The sequence below is a fragment of the Piliocolobus tephrosceles genome, chromosome 3 (assembly GCF_002776525.5).
Source record: "Piliocolobus tephrosceles isolate RC106 chromosome 3, ASM277652v3, whole genome shotgun sequence".
NCBI lineage: Eukaryota > Metazoa > Chordata > Mammalia > Primates > Cercopithecidae > Piliocolobus > Piliocolobus tephrosceles.
The window spans coordinates 102,096,332-102,116,690 of NC_045436.1; the positions used below are offsets into that span (position 1 = coordinate 102,096,332).

The 20,359-nt window shown below is 41.7% G+C and overlaps 1 protein-coding gene across 5 annotated transcripts in view; it reads right to left on the minus strand.

The window, feature by feature from the left end:
* The window catches only part of AFF1 (AF4/FMR2 family member 1), a 203,713-nt gene that overhangs the window by 68,468 nt on the left and 114,886 nt on the right, over positions 1–20,359 (minus strand). Inside the window, exon 1 of one of the 5 annotated variants that reach the window (XM_023198101.2) lies at positions 2,720–2,817. The exons of the other annotated variants lie outside the window; for them this stretch is intronic. Coding sequence (XP_023053869.2) covers positions 2,720–2,722 — 3 coding nt within the window. The 5' untranslated portion in view covers positions 2,723–2,817. Of the gene's footprint in view, positions 1–2,719; positions 2,818–20,359 lie in introns of those variants that run through there. 5 annotated transcript variants of the gene reach the window in all.

The following is a 20,359-nucleotide window of genomic DNA, read 5'->3' on the forward strand; positions in this document are numbered from 1 at the left end:
AACGGGCAGATCACGAGGTCAGGAGATCGAGACCATCCTGGTTAACACTGTGAAACCCCGTCTCTACTAAAAAATACAAAAAACTAGCCGGGCGAGATGGCGGGTGCCTGTAGTCCCAGCTGCCCGGGAGGCTGAGGCAGGAGAATGGCGTAAACCCGGGAGGCGGAGCTTGCAGTGAGCTGAGATCCGGCCACTGCACTCCAGCCTGGGCGATAGAGCGAGACTCCGTCTCAAAAAAAAAAAAAACAAAAAAAAAGAAAGAGGGGGAAAGGAGAAGAGAGAAAAGGAAGGGAGGAAGCGGGGAGAGAGGGAAGGGGAAGGAGGAGGAGACGATAGCAGAGGGAGAGGAGAAGAGAGGGAAGGAGAGGGAGAGAGGAGAGAAAAAGGAGAAGGAGAGAGGAGAGAAAAGACGGAGAGAGAGACGAAAGAGAAAGCAAGGAAGAGAGAAGAGAGAGAGGAGAGGGAGGGAGGGAGAGGAGAGGGAAAGAGAGGGAGGGAGGGAGACAGAAGAGGAGATGAGGACAGAAGGAAAGGGAGGGAGAAAATGAATCCGTAATCTAAACTAACAACCATGCAAATCTCAAGAGGTATTCCAAGTCTCTAGTGGTAGCCAAAAAAAAAAAAAAAACAAGGCCACACCATGCCACCTGTCTATTACCTATCAAGTTTACACAAAGGGAGGGGAGGGGACATGGGAGGGGCCGAATACCTGTGGCTGTAAAGCTTATTTACCTTGTTTATAAGGTCATGCACCAAACCACAGAGGTCATTTAGATCCTTCTCTTCTTCCATGTTAGCCCCTAACACAGGGGGCAAAAGAAAAGGAGAGAAGGGAGAAGAGAGACAAGACACATTCACTTTCTCTTGTGGCCTCACCTCTCACTGATTTCCCTACCCTCCGTCCTCCCCACCTGAATCTCCAGCTGCTGCATACTTACTGTGGGGCAGCTGCACACTGTGGGGCACTCACCTCCGTGAACATGTCTTACTGCCTTCCCACATGGCAAAAAATCTTTCCTGTTTTCATACATCCCCTTGCCAGCACTAATCGGTGCCACTAGGTCACTGTCTCGTCTGCTGGCGGCTGCAATGGCGGCCCTTACAGGAAAGAACTTTGAATCTCTTCCCTTGTACTGAGCCATAAGAAGCAGTGAGTGCTCCCAGGCATAACTCCCCTGGCTCTGCTCCTAAAAATGCTCTCTCAAGTACACCGTTGCTTAGCAATATTTGCCTTCCCCCTGTACATTTGAAATTGGCAACATCTGTCCCTTTGGCAGTTTTGATTCGTGCAAAGCACCATGTGCATAGTTTAAAAACATACAGCTTTATGAAATGGGCAATGCCTCCATACCTCCCATCTCCCTGCAAAATCAGGATGTGAAGACCCAAAAATAGTATAACCTTTGCTTTCAAGGCTGATAGAAAAATCTATGGGATTTAAAGTAGATGATAGCACACAGGCAAAATAGTTAAGCCACCAGTGGGAGTTCCTATTAAACCCTAATAGGCAGTATCTGAAAATTCTCAACTAGTTAACAATTTTCTTTAGAATTAATTCTATCACAAGGCATGTGTAAATGCATATCATTAGTAGATAAGATATAAAGGCACTTTATTCATGGAGTTGCGGCGGGGGCGGAGCAATTTTCATGCTTACATTATAGCCCAATTTCAGGAACAAAAATCAAAAATACAATACACACGTGCACACACCCCCACCCCCACTTCACTGGCAATGGTATTTTTAAACTCTAGAGGGAAAAATTCAGTAACTCCAGTATTACGGATTTCAAAACAAATGATCCTAAGTTTCCTAAGTTTCTTTTTGCTATTTATCCCACAACACAGTCACTTTAGTATTTTACTGAGATTACTTGTTAATATTAAAGTAGCTCATAACATGTAATTTTACATATAAGAAAAAACTATATAAGAAATAAAACTTTTATGGGTAGTATTCTAGTTCTACACATAACTTTACTTTTTATCTAGTACATTGATAGAGAAATAAAAATCCAAGTAATAAAAAGCATAAAAGTCTACAAGCATTGAACCATGCTCTGTGCATTCAAACTGTGGCATGTAGACATTTTTGTTCCTTTAAACAAATCGGGCTACAATTTTCTTTTTAGCTTAAGCTAAACCAATTCTGACATATTAGAAACACATGTTTCCAAAGAAATTCTACAGGAACTGAGTTCCAACTACAAAGGGTGAGCTGACCTTTTTGCTCTCAAGTCTCTACCTGAAAGCTTAGAGCAGCAGCAAAGACTGGGTAATACTTATTGCCACTAAGAACACATCCAGCAGACCCCTGACTCTGTGCATTTAGCAATGACCCTGAAATTCCAGAACATGCATGAATTTGTAATCTTGGTTAGCCACAAATGTGAATCCAACACCCTAGAATCCACTTCTTACTGTAGTCCATCACTCACCACTTAAGGGATGCATACAGTAATTCTTATGAAGTTACACTTTATTGCAGTTTATGGGAGCAACTTCAGCAGACTTTGCAAACGGGAATTCTCAAAAATCTCGGGAGATGTTTGTCGAAGTTATCCATGGTGGTTCTGGCTGTGCAGGGTAGGTGCTTATGAGCAAGATTTTCCAACTATTAAGCTTGTTGCATGGAAATGGCTTAAACACAGTGCCTGTACACACAGAGTATGTTCTCAATAAAATGCAGACGTTATTTTTTATTGTTTTACCATCTTACCATGACACAAAAGCCTCAGTTTTTCTTTCTTTCTTTTCTTCCATTCTACTAAGGTTTCCCACTTCTGTCATCAACCAAACTTTTATTTCATGAATCTCTGTGAAAATGTCCTCTGAAAGGGGAAAGGGAATGATAAACAAATAGTAACAAATTTTGTAACTTTTAATAATTGTATAGTACAATCTTTGATTACACCTCCTCCTCTGATATAATCGTAAACAGCTGCAGACTCTTCAGCTCTGAAGAAGTCATCATGTACTTGACCTTTGTGTCTGCAGTATGTTTCTAATAAATTCTGAATTAATTAATGTGGGAGAAACCTCTTTAATTTGTAAAGGCTGGGATCCTGGCTCTAGGGGATGAGAACAAAAGGAGCCAGGGCAGGGGCTGAGGTGCTGTCCACTGGCAAAGTGCTGATAAACCTTCAAGGTTGCATTGAGAATGCCTCCAAGATACCCCTACCCCTCAAGTCAAGCCGTTTATTAGACAAAAAGGAACAAAAAACCTTCCCCTATGGAGAGTTCCAGGCTGAGAGGGGGAAAGCAAAGACTGGCCATGTCAGTACTACCCTTCTCCTTGTCTCTCTCTACCTTTTTTCGCTTTTGTTTTTGTTGTGAGACAGGGTCTTGCTCTGCTGCCCAGACTGGAGTTCACTGGTGCAGTCATAGTTCACTGTAACCTCAAGCTCCTGAGCTGAAGTGATCCTCCCACCTCAGCCTCCTCAGCAGCTAAGACTACAGGCACACACGCCATTATGTTCAGCTAATTGTTAAATATTTATAGGGATGGGAGTCTATGTTGCCCCGGCTAGTCTCAAAACTCCTGGCCTACAGTAATCCTCCCACCTCAGCCTGGCATGACACCCTACACCCAGCCAAACTGTTTCATTACAGAGTCTACAGGGCAATGACAGGTCACTAGAAAGCCAAACATCAGGGCTTACTTAACCAACTAATAAAGCATTATTAAAATTTTCTCCATTCTAAAGCTTTTGATGAGACCTGTTTATTAGGATGGATGTCATGATCTTGTCCCACCGTGTCAATCAATAAGTAAAACTGATTAGGTCTACAAGCAACGGAAGCATGGGTATTATCACACAGTGAAACCCTGCCCTGTTCAGATATCACGAAGGAAATCTCCATGAACCCTGTGCCATCTTTACCTCTGAAAATGTTTGAATAGACTCTAGCCTCAATGTCCTCTGAATCCTATATACCTAATAACCTGCTGGCATAGTTACAAATAAATTTAAAACAGTTATCATCATAACAGCCTTCTAAAAACTATTCCTTACTCAGGAAAAATTTCTACAGGATGGTATTAGCAGTAGCAGGAGCAGCAGTAGTCAGTACCAAAAACATTTATTAAGGGGCAGGGAGGTTGCACAGAGAAAGGGGGGAAAATAATGGTCAAAATTTAATTCTGAACTGTTTAAGTTCTTCAAGCATGAGGAAGCCATCCGCTGGTGAAGGCAAGAAATTATGTTTAAAATTACCTCCAGGCCTAAAACTTATTTTTCTTCTGACACTGACCCTTCTTTAACCAGTCTTTCCTCCACGATATGAGGATAGTCCAAAACAGTTTTTCCCAAACTTCGGTCATTTCTACACTATTTTGATAGTGGCACCATGTCATAATACTTGTACCATTTTTTTAGGACAGTTTATGATCAACTCACTTTTTTACCTCACCTCATCCTAAGCAATATTTGTGAAACCCTAGGTTTGTTTGATATGTTGGTTTATATTTCTTCCTAACTCACAAGGCATGATTTGGCTGTGTTCCCACCCAAATCTCATCTTGAATTTGCATGCATTGTGCGAGGGACCTGGTGGGAGGAAACTGGATCATGGGGGCAGGTCTTTCCCATGCTGTTCTTGTGATAGTGAATGAGTCTCATGAGATCTGATGGTTTTAAAAATGGGAGTTTCCCTGCACAAGCTCTCTCTTTGCCTGCTGCCACTCATGTAAGACATGACCTGCTCCCCCTTGCCTTCCACCATGATTGTGAGGCTTCCCCAGCCACATGGAGCTGTGAGTTCTCCACTAAATCTCTTTCCTTTGTAAATTGCCCAGTCTCAGGTATGTCTTTATCAGCAGTATGAAAGCAGACTAATGTATCACATCAAGACACAAAAAATAAAGGTTGGTGTCCCCATACTATTTTTTGTTGTGACAGAGAGTCTGTCAGCCAGGCTGGAGTGCAGTGGCACAAACACAGCTCACTGCAGCCTACACCTCCTTGGCTCAAATGATCCTCCTACCTCAGCCTCCTGGGCAGCTGGGACCACACATGCATGCCACAGCACCTGGCTAATTTTTTTTTTTTTTTTTTGAGACGGAGTTTCACTCTTGTCGCCCATGCTGGAGTGGAATGGCATGATCTTGATTCACCACAACTTCTGCCTCCTGGGTTTGAGCGATTCTCCTGCCTCAGCCTCCTGAGTAGCTGGGATTACAGGTGCCCACCACCACACCTGGCTAATTTTTGTATTTTTAGTAGAGACAGGGTTTCACCCTGTTGGCCAGGCTGGTCTCAAATTCCTGACCTCAGATAATCCACCCACCTCAGCCTCCCAAAGTGCTGAGATTATAGATGTGAGCCACCGTGCCCGGCTGCTAATTTTTAAAATATTTTGTAGAGACAGTCTCACCATGTTGCCCAGGCTGGTCTCAAACTCCTGGGCTCAAGGAATCCTCCCACCTCAGCCTCCCAAAGTGTTGGGATTACAGGTGTGAGCCACTGTGCCTGGCCTCCATACTATTTTAAAGAAGTTTATATGCTCATCAATACTATGTGAACCAAAAACTGAATGAGTATCTTGGGACATTTGTTCATGTGCTTATAGAACAGCTGTGGTAGCTTCCCTATCTTGTAAAAACCATCTTACTCTATCAGTCAATACAAATGTTGCCTATCTTCTATATTGGATTCAGGAACCTTCAGAGATTACATGAAAATATGCTTACACCTTTCCTTACTAAATTTGTGACCCAGGCCACAGAATTAACACTTTATACATCAGTGTTATATAGTTTATACAGTTCAGTACTGTAATTTTTTCCATGTTTGTCATAATGTTCAAATGTGACTGGGCTCAAAAAGCTCTTTACACACTGGCCCTGGCCCCATATACTTCTCACAATTAATGCTATTCTGGAATCCTGAAAATACAGCAAGTATTCAGTACTTTATTAGGGCATAAAACATCTATTCAAGTCTCTTATTGAAAAGTGTAACATTTAAAAACTTGATTAAAATTAAATCCATGACACAGAATTTTATTACATCATCAAAACAACTGAGAAATACCAGCAAACCAACCTAAAACACAAAGATACTTCTTGGGATTCTATTGACTTCTAGGCACAGGTGTAACGTCAATAATGACTATTGAATAATATACAATTTTCCTACGGCATAAATTTTCTTTTACTGATACAATATGTCAAGGAAAGGTGGTATACCTCACAGTATACTAAATGTCAGGCAAACACATCCCATTTAATTCTCACAACAGCCCTCTAGCTCAGGAAATACTGTCCCATTTAAATGTGAAGTAGAACGAACCCATACATTCTAACTCCGTAGCTCTGTCCACTAGAAACATTATTTCCCACTCATATTTTCTTAAAACCATAATATTCAAAACTACTAAAACTTTCATAATTTTAGATTCTAAGCCAAGGTAAAGAGGTGAATCTGGCTGGGCGACTTGGCTCACACCTGTAATCCCAGCACTTTGGCAGGCCAAGGTGGGCAGATCACCTGAGGTTGGGAGTTCGAGACCAGCCTGACCCACATGGAGAAACCCCATCTCTGCTAAAAATACAAAATTAGCCGGGCTTGGTGGCACACGCCTATAATCCCAGCTACCTGGGAAGGCTGAGGCAGGAGAATCGCTTGAACCTGGGAGGCGGAGGTTGCAGTGAGCTGAGATCGAGCCATTGCACTCCAGCCTGGGTAACAAGAGCAAAACTCCATCTCAGAAAAAAACAAAAGAAAAAGAAAAAAGAGGTGAATCTACTATGCTTACACATTTAGACAATGTTAAAATAACTACTATAATTATGATGTAGATACAGTAGCTATTATGTACTTACTATACGCCAGACATTGATATAAAGGTTTAACATACATTTTCTTTCTGAAACCCGATCGTCTCCTTATGAGGAACTGTCTACCATTGTTATTTTACAGAAAAGAAATTGAGCCTTGAACAGGTTAAGTAGTTTCCCTGTCTTATAACAGCTACGAGAAGGAAAAAACAAGATTCAAACCCAAGTCTTCCTTAATCCCAAATCCATGCTTTTAACCACTACCTATATATAATGCCTTAAAGTCTCATCTAATTATTTCCAAAAACAAAACTTAAAGTATATCTTCCTTCCTTCCAACAACATCCAAAGACTATTCAACATTCAATAATAACATGTTCTATTATATACTTATTTACCACTAGTTATAAATAAGTACCCATGTGTACCCTGCAGAACACATGCGTTTTCTATCTAACTAAAGGATTAATATTGCTAAAATCAAACGAAAGAAAGAAACTTTTGTATGCTGATGAATGTTTAAAATAGGCTTCCTATTACTGGTTATAAAAATAAGTCATTTAAAATAAAAGGTATTAAAGGATATGCTATTGGACTTGGTATTGTAAACAGCACCACCATTTAAGTGCTATAATTCAAACTCTTTTGGGAAAAAAAACATACATTTTACAGCTGAAAAAAGCATCAATAACTGCCGCTGTGGTCTGAATATGTCTCTCCAAAGTTCCTATGTTGGACTTAAATCCCAAGGTGATAGTATTAAGAGGCAGGGCTACTGGGAGGTGCTTAGGTCATGAGGGCTCTCTGCGTTCATGGATGGGATCAGTGCCTGTATAAAGGGGTTTGAGGGAGCAAGTCTCTTCCATCTCTTCTGCCATGTGAGGATGTAGCAAGATGCACCATCTTGGAGGCAGAAAGCAAGTCCTTATCAGGCACTGTTAGTGCCTTGATCTTGGACGTCCCAATCTCTAGAACTGTGAGAAATAAATGTCTATTGTTTATAAATTACCCAATCTAAGGTCTTTTGTTATGGCAGCATGACTAGACTAAGATAATTATCCATTTCCTCATTACGCATACAGGAAAACTAATTCTACTTGGTGACAAGGAGGGTAAGAATCCATGTTCCACAGCTTTAGGAACAGCCATCTAAAAAGAAAAAAAGTTAATTACGCTAACCTTGATAGTATTTTGTTTAACTAAAATACGAACGAATGCCTGAATCATACATTTAAAGACTTATAGGTAAACATCTCTATGTTTGGATAGAGAGTCAAAAAAAGCAAAGTTTATTCCACTTTACCTAATTTCTTTTAAAAGTTTGAGAAATCAATCACATTTTTTTAAGGACATTTCATGACAACATTACCTTACTGAAAAGATAGGTCTTTTGCGTGTCTGGATTCTCATGTGTCTGCTCAAAGTGAGGAATAAGCATACGGATACAGAAATGCTTGAATTGACGGAGACAACATCAACACTTACAGGGATCAAGCAGGTGATATGAAGGGCCCAGTTAGGTCTAGGACAAGACAGCACATGCATCCTGCCTAAAGGGACTGCGCTGTAAGATCGTATGTTGCCAATTGTTCCCATTTTTAACACAAAAAATAAAATCCAGACTTCAATGTGAAGGTACTAATTTTTAGATGTTGGCAACTAAATCAATATGCCAGTCTCTGACGCTCTGTGGACAGCCACGCCCCAGTGTTGGTTTTTAATGCTTCCTTCTCTCACAAGTGGGAGAACGAGGGAGTAAGAGATTAAGAAATGTATTCATTTTTAAGGGAAGAATCTCCTTTTGTGCTAAACATGGCCCAGTTTTACGTACTATGGATATCTTCAGTTTCCATACAGAGATTCTGAATAGGTCCTCAGCCTGGAAGGGCTATGGAATGAGGCAGCCTCTTCCCTTTACTGCTGTGGTCTCCTCTCTGCTGCACAAGTTCCTGCCAAAGCCACCTTTAGTGCGGCTTTGGATGTGCACACTCAGCCTGACAGATAACTAGAAACATGAACCAAGTAAGCAAAACAAACCACACTGTAGTTATTTTATATGACTTGAATGAAATAAATCTAACTACAGGTGAGTCATAACATAATAAAAGATTGAGTTAGGTTCAGATCAACACAGTAGTGTTTTCCCTTGTCTTAGCAACTAGTTCACTAGTATTTTGAGAGAATATAAGGGAGATAAAAGACCTTGTTACCTGTTGTATCCTTTAGTGCAAGACCATTAATCTTACCAGAAAATTAAGCCCAGGTTGCCAGTCAGACATTTTCAGGATCAATAATTCTTTTTTTTTTTTTTGGAGACACAGTCTCACTCTTGCCAGGCTGGAGTGCAGTGGCGTGATCCCGGCTCACTGCAATCTCTGCCTCCCGAGTTCAAGCAATTCTCCTGTCTCAGCCTCCCGAGCAGCCGGGAATACAGGTGCCTGCCACCATGCCTGGCTAATTTTTGTATTTTTAGTAGAAACAGGATTTCACCTTGTTGGTCAGGCTGGCCTCGAACTCCTGAGCTCAGGTGATCCACCTGCCTTGGCCTCCCAAAGTGCTGGGATTACAGGCGTGAACCACGGTGCCTGGCCTAATAATTATTAAGTCACTAGGATACCAGTTAATGATACCATCGTGGTCTAGAAGAGTATATGCCCTACCCATTTGGATGACTCATTCCCAAAAAAGTGATTCCTTCAACAGCAAAATATTTAAGATTGCAAATCCTTTTCTACATTAACAGCAGTTTTATTATATGCATTACTTATAACAAGTATATACACACACACACATGGTAAAGGAAATCTGGTGTCTTATGTAATACAAAAGAAAGCACCTATATGTGAGAAAGATGCATAAAACTTCCAACTTTTATAGCACATAAAACAATCTGATTAATCTCCAGGCTCAATACTGAAAAATACAGGAATTATGAGGCTGGAACTCAACTAAAAATTCCTAATGAACGGATTAGGCTGTTTACTTTCAATGTAGGAATGCCAAAAACTACTTAATACTTAGGCAGAAAATGGTGAAAGGATTTCTCAAAAACATTATTGAACATTGCACCCGTTTCCCAGTCAAGCGTCCTGAATAGGAAATTCAGCCCAATACTTCACCCCTCCGTTAAACCAAGCATTTAAGGGATTATCTTTCAGACTGCAGACCAGAGTGAGTTGGGTAAGAAATCCTCAAGCTGAGCACAGTGCAGCAAAGTTCCCATTTCGCCCCAGTTCTCACCTGTGCTAAATACAAAGGACAAACAAGCATATGAGACACAATTGACTTCTGCCCTCAAAATGTTTACCACCTGGAGAAAAAGCAGAATGATACCAAGGGAGAAGTGTGGAAACTCAGGCCTGAGCAGTGGGGTGCACAGCAGAAAGTCATCTCTATAGGGTCTGGGGGCTGCAGTGGAACGAGGCAGTACCAGCAGCAGGGCCAGAACTCAAGGCTGCAAAGACAGGTAAGAGGCAACAAGGCAAATGGAGATATCTGGCTTTTCATCCTGAAGGCAATGGAGAGGTACTAAAGGATCTTGAACAAGTATGACTTGATCTGATTTTCACTTAATCAAATCACTCATGTGAAATAATGTGGCAGCCTGAGGAGTAGAAAGCAGCAAGATGAGAGGTTAGAAAGAAGTTGTAACAGTTCAAGAAAAACAGTAAAACTCTATACTAAATGAAGGACAGAGAAAAGGGGAAGCTATGAATGTTTATAAATGCATCCTAATATCCATAGGATCAAGCTGCCTTCAAAACAGTGCAGTATATGACAGAAAGGAATTGAGAACTGATGACCAGGAGGAAGGAGAAGATTGTGTGTGTGAAGTGATCTAGGGAGAGGGGGACACAAAAAAAATCCATTTTAGACAGGTTCAATTCAAGATGCCTGTGCAACACCTACGAGAAAAGTCCAGTAGGCAGGTGGATAGCAGGACCCAGATCTCAGAATACGTTTAAGAGTTTTAGGCTGGAAAATCAATTTGGTGTTCGAGAGCATCAGCAGTTGAATCTTAAGTGCAAATGAGGTCACCAGGAAAAGGCTGCAAAATGAGAAAAGATGATTGACGATAGAACCCTGGAGAAGCAGTGGGAACAGCAGCCTCCAAAGGAGATTAAGGCATGTGCAAAAAGGTAGGAGAAAAAACAGACAACAGGGGAGGAGAGTATTTAAGGTGACGGTGGTCAAGTGTCAAATGCTACAGAGATGTCAAGCAGGATAAGGCCTGAAAGAGCATTCCTCGAATTCATCCAATACAGTCCACTAGTGGCTCCTGCCGGCAGAGGCAGTGGCGTGAAGGCACCGAGCAGGCTGCAATGGGTTGCAAGTAGAGGGGAGGGGAGGAGAGGAAGCAGGCACACAGTGTTTACCTACTTCTGTCTCCAGAGCTTTTGCTGTGAAGGGAACAAGAAGGTAGTAATTAGAGAAGACACAAGAGTGAAGAAGGGTTTGTTTTGCTCTTTCAGTTGGGAAAGGCCTAAATGTAACTATAGACTATCATGAAAGAGATGAGTAATAGGGGAAAGGTTTAAGGTAACCAAAGGTTGAGGGTAGGGGAGTTGAGAACATCTCCTTCTGTGAGATTAAACAGAAAGAGACAAATGGTGGCTGCTATGATTTGGGGGCGGGGGTGGCACTGTAGGTAGAAAGAATTGAGAGAATTCATACCTGGTGCTTCCTTCTCTGAAAGGTAGGAAGCAAAGTTAAAGGTCTCAGGGCAAGCCACACGGCCACGAAGACCAAAACTGAGTTTTACTCATCCTCTCATTTGAATCCCTGTGCCACTCTATATTTGCATGACTCATCAGATGCCAACACGAAAGCAAGGCCATGTGGAAAAACACACACCTTAAATAAAAGTGTATATAAGCCATCATTACTCCACAGAAACCATGTTTTGTGGCAGATGGAGCGCTGGAACTAGGAGCCAGGGTCCAGGTTTCATGTCTCCATCTCTGCCATTTACTAGCTTAAATTAAACTTAAGAGACTCAGTTCCACAGCATGTAAAATGGTGACTCCTGAAAACTGCCATATGTAAATCACAAGGTTACTGTGATAATCAAGAGAGAAACAAGTAAGTGCTTTGGAAATTAAAGGGGGAAGGGCGCTACAAGATTTTAGAGTGTATACATTTTTATGAAGTGAACTGTTTACACCAGAGATTGCCAAGCCATGGGAATGCCGTTCTTCAGGAGTGAGCTCACAGAGCAACTAAGCCATCAGGCAGGGGTAGGGTAGAGTTGGGGTTGCGGGGCGGGGGGATGTTGAACGACAGCAGTGGGGGTTTAAAACTATGGCAAACCCATTCTTAAAAGCTTGATAACCTAAGGAAATTCTTTCACTAGGCTTTTCATTTGTTTGCTTATTTTTAATACTTTAAAATCAAATCTTAGGGGCTTTATTCACTTAGACTCTTAACTGGGAATTAATGGTCCACTTGATCTAATTCCAACTTCATCTCTAAAGTATGTTTCAATAAACAATATGATCAGAGTCTTCCTAACTCCCCAACATCACTAATTCCCCATTTTGATAACCCTCTGTCCAAATTCTATCTTTTTCTTAAGGCCCAGTTCAAACTTCTACTCTAATCACTTCCACCACTACCAAGAGTTACATAGTAAGAGTATGGAACTCGTACTATGCACAAGGCACTGTCCTAAGTAATTCAAAGATTACCTCAGTCTATTAGACCCACTTTACAGATGAATAAACTGGTAACACAGGAAGGTTAGGTTCCTTGCCCGAAGTCTCACAGAATTATAAGCCCAAGCTGTACTGCCTGCCATGAAGCCAAAATAATTCTCCCTCTTTTATTAATGATTCTTGTTTTTGTCTAAATTACTCAATAAATAACTAAAGAACTTCAAAAGCTGGCCCTATCTTGCCACCAGGCCCATCTACCCACTGCTCTCCTCTGCCCATGCCCAATCTCCTGGAGCCACAAGCCCTGCCACTCCCACTAGACTTTCCTCAGTGTCTTGCTTCTACGTCTTTTCTCTTCCTAAGCCTTTGGCCTGGATGTACCTTTCACCAGAGTGCAAAGTGCTTCAAAAGTCAACTCTTAAAAAAAAAAAAAAAAGTACAGCTTCCACTTTTGAAAGGCAGTATAATGTAGGTGTTGTGGTTAAGGCTGTGGACTCCGGAACCAGACTACTTGAGTCTGGATTTCAGATCCACTGGCAAAAGCCTCCAGAAGCTTGGACAACCAATCTCTCCGAACCTCTAAATCTCTCAGTAAAACAGGATGGTAACAGTACCCACCACATGGGATCATCGTGAAGATGAAATGAGTTAGCACCTATAAAGCACTTACAACAGTTTCCATCATAATGTGAACAAGGGGACTAAGCCAGCATTGTATTATGAAGAGTTCCATCTTACCCTGTTCATAGTGATTACATTTTGGATTTTTATGCTATGTCATAATAAATTTATTGTGCATGTGTCTTTCTTTCCTATTAGCTCCCTTTATATCTAATGGGTGTTCAAATATTTGTTGACAGAAAAGAATGTAAAAATATGAATCCTTCTATGACAAAGAAACAAAGTTGTTTTTAAAAAACATTTTGTAAGAATGTTCATATTATTTAATAGGAAAAATTTTTTTTCACAAGTTCCATGTTCTCAAGCATGAAAAAATGCTGGAAGTAACAAATTCTAATTATACCATAGAGTTCTATTTTAAATTTTTCTAAAATGCAACAGCAAATACTTGCTTTGGGGTAGAGTATTTTAAAAATTCAGCTCTAAGGAAAAAGAGAATCCATAAAGGGTGGGATTAAGAATAACTGGGGCCAGGCATGGTGGCTCACGCTTGTAATCCCAGCACTTTGGGAGGCTGAGGCGGGCAGATCACGAGATCAGGAGTTCAAGACCAGTCTGGCCAACAGAGTGAAGCCCTATCTCTACTAAAAAATACAAAAATTAGCCGGGCATGGTGGCACATGCCTGTAATCTCAGCTACTCGGGAGGCTGAGGCAGGAGAATCGCTTGAACCCGGAAGGCGGAGGTTGCAGTGAGCTGAGATCGCACAGTGCACTCCAGCCTGGGTGATAGAGCTAGACTCTGTCTCAAAAAAAAGAATAACTGGAAATATACATAACATAGAATGCCTTCCTTTCTTAATTCATGCAGTTCAATTCAAAGCTCCAAATTCTTGTCCAATATGAGTTTTCAGAGTTCTATTATATGTAAACTGGAATAAAAAACCCAAGGTGATTTATCTAAAGGACATAGCTAGAAATAGGACCTCTAATTACTTAAATACCGAAGCCTCCAGATTAAAACATTAAACCTCAAAACCCTTCAGCCAAAGGGATTAAGAAGATTAGAATGGGCTTCACAAATTACCACGGGGTTAGGAAAAAAAATGCAGAGAGAAAGTAGGCCAAATTTAAAGAGGGAATGAAATAAGTTCAAGGGAAAATTAATAGTTTGTGTGGACTCTAGACCTCTGTGGGAAAAACCATCAATCGAGTGATTTCAACAATTAAAGAAAGGAACAAAATCAATGTAAAAATAGCTGCTTATAGAGTTCTTGGGAAATGTGAACATGCAAAGTTAACCTCGGAAAATAATGATTTTCAAATTGCTGTTGGCAACTGGAGAGAAGAAATACAAGATCAAAAAATAAACTTACTATGTTAACATGAACCAGGATCTTCTCTTAGGAGGAACTGTTTAAACATCTCATGAGTGTTGGTCACCCCCACCAAAACAGCCAAAATCAAACCACTAACTCAGTCATCAGCAAGATTCCCCTTGGAATATCTGGGTTTCTGTCCCTGAAGATTATCAGTTGGCTCAAAATAAAACACAATTAATCTAGAGAAGAGCTAAAATGACCCGGGTGGCTATGTGAGAGCCTGGGAGAGCACATGCAGTCTGGCAAGATTCAAAAGAGTTGAATGTCTGTATTTTGGCAAAGGCACAACTGGAGAGACTCAGGGGGATCCAATAACCATCCACAAACATCTCAAGTGTGAAAACAAGGAGGAACAGGAATTTCTTATCCTGGTACTAAATGTACTTTGGACATTTTCGAGAAGGAATAGAGAGTGAAATGCACAAAGTAAAAACAATTCCAATTAATAACACCCAAAAAATTCTTCCAGTTTCAATTTTATGCTCTCCTCTTGGGCTACTACAAGCAATTCTATTCTTTGCATTAACTTATTTTTTTTTTTTTAGCAATTTAAGAGCTTTTCAAAAATATTGTGTCTATATTACTTAAAAAGGTTCCTTCAGAGTTTAAAGTGTTTCTTCAAAAGACTGCCAGGTTCAGCCTGGGCAATATCACAAGACTTTGTCTCTACAAAAATAAAAATAAATCAGCCAAGCATGGTGCCGTGTGCCTGCAGTCCTAGCTACTCAGGATGGTAAAGGTGGAGCATTGCTTGAACCCAGGAGTTTAAGGCTGACGCGAGCTGCGATTGTGCCACTGCACTCCAGCCCAGTTGACAGAGAGAGACTTTGTCTCTAAAAAGAAAATTTTTAATAAATAAAATTAAAAGACTACCAGGTTCCAGAAATTGCCTCTACTCAGCCAATAATCTGATTTTTTCCCCTAAATTCTCCAGTCTGTAAATACTGGCTAAAAGTGTGGGGGGTGGTAGGGAGAGTAAAGAGAAAGAAAAGAAAACAAGTCCTACAGGCCAAACAAAATAATTCGTCTGCAGGCCCAACCTAGCCCTCAGGCTGCTTGTTTACAGCTTCTGCTCTAAAAAACTTGCCTGTCACTATTTTAAAACTTCTATATTTAGATCTTTTCAGGTTTAAAATTTGGCCTCTAAAGTGCAGGTGACTTATTCTTCATGCTTTCTTACAAGCGGTTTGGAAGTCGTCTGCTCCAGGCACCACCCATGGCAGCAAGGAATTCTGCACACTGATAACTTTACTCTGCTATCAATTTCCTAACATATTTAGGTCATGTAGGTCTGCCCAGGCTCACTGAGGTCCAGCTTACAGAATCTAGAGTTACCATAACAAAACATTTTTAGAAAACAGAACCTGAAAAGCTAGATAAGACTGTGTCATAATCTTCTACCTTCCCTATGCTTGAAAATGTTGGGGGCAGAACAAAGAAAAACATGAGCTGTGGAGGAAAAGAGGAGTCTTGGGGATCCCACTCCTGTGCTTCTCCCCTGAGGCTACTCTGACATCCTACTCAGGAAAGAAAGCCCCAACTATCAGTTCAGTGTGATCCTTGCGCCTGAGACCCACATGGTGGGGGGGGGGGGGCTTCTTGAGCCACTGGGAGGGGCCCCTCCAGCTTCCTTTGGCCCACCAGCTTTTCCGGAACAGTTGTCATTTCCAGGCTACAGATCAAACTGCAAGAGATATAGTTTCCTCAGCCCACCTAGGGGAGGGCCTGGGAATTTTTATTTTTAACAATTTGTGTTTTTAACAGGCTTCCCAGGTGATTCTGATGTGCTGCCAAGTTTCAGAATAAATGAAAAATTCCCTTTGATCTATGGTACTGGGCTTATATCCTGGGAAGAATTATCTAATGGTCTCTGTACACGGTGTGGCATAAGCCAGTGGCACATGCTATTCCTTCTTCCTGGAATACTGACACTGCTTAAGCCCCAACACCCCTCACTTGGGCCACTCCTACTCACCTTCAGCTCTCATTCGAATAGTACTTCCGCAAAAAGTACTTCCTCAGAGAAGCCTTCCTCAGCTACTTAGTTCTAAGTCACAATCCCCTCTTACAGCTCTTAGAATAGCTTGTAGTTTCCCTTATAGCACTTGTCAAAGCTTCTTTTACATGGATCTGAGTGATTAGTTGACTAATGTCAGTTTCTAACTGGACAGTTAAGGTCCAACAGGACTGGAAGCACCTGGTTTTGCCCACCATTGTAACCTCATCCCCAGAACCAGGCTTGGCACACAACAGGGGCTCGAGATATTTTGGTTAAAATGCTGAATACATGATGTGTTTGTCAGAGAGTGAGCAGCTTAAATGTGTTTTGAGAGGTGCAGGAGCAGGATATGCACCATCGGCATATCCAGAAGTAAACCGCCTGAAGGTTTAAATCATCTCGTAATAGGGAAGTTCCTCTTCTTGAGGTTTCAGTTAAACGTGGAAGTAGGAAAGAATGTTTGTACATGTGAATGCAAAGTGAATCACTATCACACAGTTTTCCACTGTGGGTTAATTCATGCAGTTGTTAGGCTGGTAGTTTACTGAAAATAGGAGGCTCAACTTAAGAGCTGCAATGAATCAAAGTGGTCCAACAATGAATGTGCACTTGGGTCTCAGAAATTAGATGCAAGCATGTGGCAACAAAACGTTCCTAACATGATGCCACAAGAGGCTACAAGGAAGAGAGTAATTGCTTTGCAGAAATCAGTCACAATCAGGACTCAGCCAGACTGATCTGGAGGAGGAATTAAGTAAGACCATAGAAGGATTCTTAGGTACACATGCTCAGTCCCAAGGTTTTAGATACCTACTAAATAAACACAAACAAATCCCAAATTATTTCCAGTCTTGACATTTTCCCAGAGTTAGACTGCTATTTATGACTGCCACTTGTCATCTCTACCTGGATACATAACAATATCTCAAACTTAACACATGATCTTAATATATGACCCAACCAGAGTTCTTAGTTTTCCAGGTCATTTCCCTCTCAGTAGCTGGTATCATACCACCATCCTTGCCTTTCAAGTAAAAAGCCTACCAGCTTTGTTTGATGCCTCACCTTCCCTCACCTCAGGCCACTCCTATCTTCTGTCAGTCACAGAGCCCTATCAGTTCCCTGCCTAACAAATCCAGAATTTGTCCACTTCGCACCATGTACATGGCTACTATCCTACCCTAAGCCAGTATCATTTCCCATCTCCCAACTGGTCTCCAGGCTTCTACCTTTGCCCCTCTCATCCATTTCCCACCCAGGAGCCAGAGTTACAGTTTTTTAAAAAGAAAAAAAAAAAAAAAAAGTAGGTATGTCCCTCCCCTGCTCAACATTATCCAGTGGTCTCCATCACAAATAATACTCAAATGCCCTTTCATGGCCAACAAGGCCTCCATGGTCTTACTACTGCCCATGTCTCCAGTCCTATCTCACATCCTCCCCTCACTCTCAGTGTTCCAACCATACTCCCCTCATTTCTGTTTATTTTGGGTGGCAGGGGCAGTTGAGACAGGGTCCTGCTGTCGCTCAGGCTGGGGTTCAGTGGCAGTATCTCAACTCACTACAAACTCAGCCTCTCAGGCTCAAATGATCCTCCTATCTTAGCCTCCTGAGTAGCTGGAACTACTTCTAATTTTTTCCCAGTAGCTGGGAAAACTTTTTAATTTTTTTTTATAGAGACAGCATCTCACTATGTTGCCCAGGCTGGTCTTGAACTCCTGGGTTCAAGTGATCCTCCCACCTTGGCCTCCCAATGTGCTGGGATTAACAAGGCCATTCCTTTTCCTAAGTTCAGGCCTTCACACTTGTTTCCTCTGCCTGAAATGAAATACATCTCTGAGCTCTGCATGACTGACACATGTTCATCTTCCATGTCTCTGTGAAAGGTGCCTCTTCAGAGCATCCTGTGCTGACCACCACTTTTAAGTCAGCCTCCTCTGATTCATCTCATCCTCATCACCCTCTTCACTTCTTGCGGCACTCTTATCAACGCCTATGATTTCGTTATATCTGTATTATCAATGCTCCCCATTAGAATAGATGGTCTATGGCTGGGCGCGGTGGCTCACGCCTGTAATCCCAGCACTTTGGGAGGCTGAGGTGGGCGGATCACAAGGTCAGGAGATTGAGACCACGGTGAAACCTCGTCTCTACTAAAAATACAAAAAAATTAGCCAGGTGCGGTGGCGGGCGCCTGTAGTCCCAGCTACTCAGGAAGCTGAGGCAGGAGAATGGCATGATCCTGGGAGGCAAAGCTTGCAGTGAGCCAAGATCGCGCCACTGTACTCCAGCCTGGGGAACAGAGCGAGACTCCGTCTCAAAAAAAAAAAAAAAGAATAGATGGTCTATGAGACCAGGGATCTGTCTAGCTTGATCTCAGCTGTATCACCAAGAGCCTAGTACAGTGCATGGAACACAGTGGAAGGTTAATATCAGTTTGTTGAGCCAGGCGCAGTGGTTCACACCTGTAATCCCAGCACTTTGGGAGGCTGAGGCGGGCGGATCATGAGGTCAAGAGATTGAGACCACCCTGGCCAACATGGTGAAACCCCATCTCCAATAAAAAATATATATATACAAAAAATTAGCTGGGCATGGCGGCACATGCCTGTAGTCCCAACTACATGGGAGGCTGAGGCAGGAGGATCACTTGAATCCAGGAGGTTGAGGCTGCAGTGAGCCAAGATTGTGCCATTGCACTCCAGCCTAGAGACAGAGCGAGACTCTGTCTCAAAAAACAAAACAAAATAAACAAAATACCAGTTTGTTGAAAGGATAAGTTAAAAAAGAAAGAAAGAAAGAAGGAAGGAAACAAAGAAAGAAAGAAACAAAGAAAGGGAAAATAAAAGGAGGAATGATGAAAGATAAAAGTGAAGCCAAGAAACACAACAGGAAATGAAACTCACTGTATCCTCCATGGTTCTGCTGTTAGGTTCAGTCTGGGTGACAAAGCACAACTCTTCTGGTCAAAAACACAAACATCTCACCACTGCCACCAATGCTGCCACCAAACAGCAAGTCAAAAGAACTAACTCTAACTCAAGTCAAAAGTTCTAGCTCTGGCTCTGATATTAACTACAACTTTTTGCAAAATGAAGGACTTTACCCTTTTAGACCTTATTTGTAAAATGAAAGAGCTGTGTCCTTAGCTTTAAAATTCAAACATTCTAAATTCAGTATATGATTTGGTATACCCATCTCTGCTTATTCCATTTCTCCTTTTCAATAAAAAGCCTATCTAGCACATAAATCCTCTGTCTGAAACCTGTATCTAGGCAGACCTACCCACCTCCACATTCCATCCCAATGCCCCCAGCCTCAGGGTCCACGTGCATGAGCACTCACAGAGATACCACGGCTTCTCTCTCTTTCACTTGTTATCTCTAGATAGAAAAGAGTGATATAAAGAAATCCCAGTCTTCCAATTGGGCAGGTCCACCTCTGATGTGGCAACTCCGCAGCTGGAAGGGATCTACGTGAGATCAGGGAGTTCTGGGCCTGGCCTCAGATTGGTCACTTCACACTGCTAGACATCTTCCAGTTGACGTATAACTAAAACAGACACTCCCAGAGAAAACCAAGTGCAGACTTTTGTGGTCCGGGCTTCTAGTCAGAAATTGACCTTTTGATAATTTTTTCCCTTAGGATCTTTGGAAGAACTAAACTTTAATTCTGAGATAGACTTATCCCAGAGAAGAATATGAGTTTTTACAGTATCAACTAAAACATAAAATGAAGTATTTCCCATGAGGGGAAAGGAAAGGACAGGGAGTAAAGAATCCACACTTAGGTGGCTAGAGAATGAAGGAACATAAAAAACAAAAAAATAGAGTGGCTTTCCAATTTGGGTTCATTTGTGAAATTACTATTTCACAGAAGCAGTGAGAAGGGGTAGGGGAGAAATGAAACAAACCACAAAACAGAAC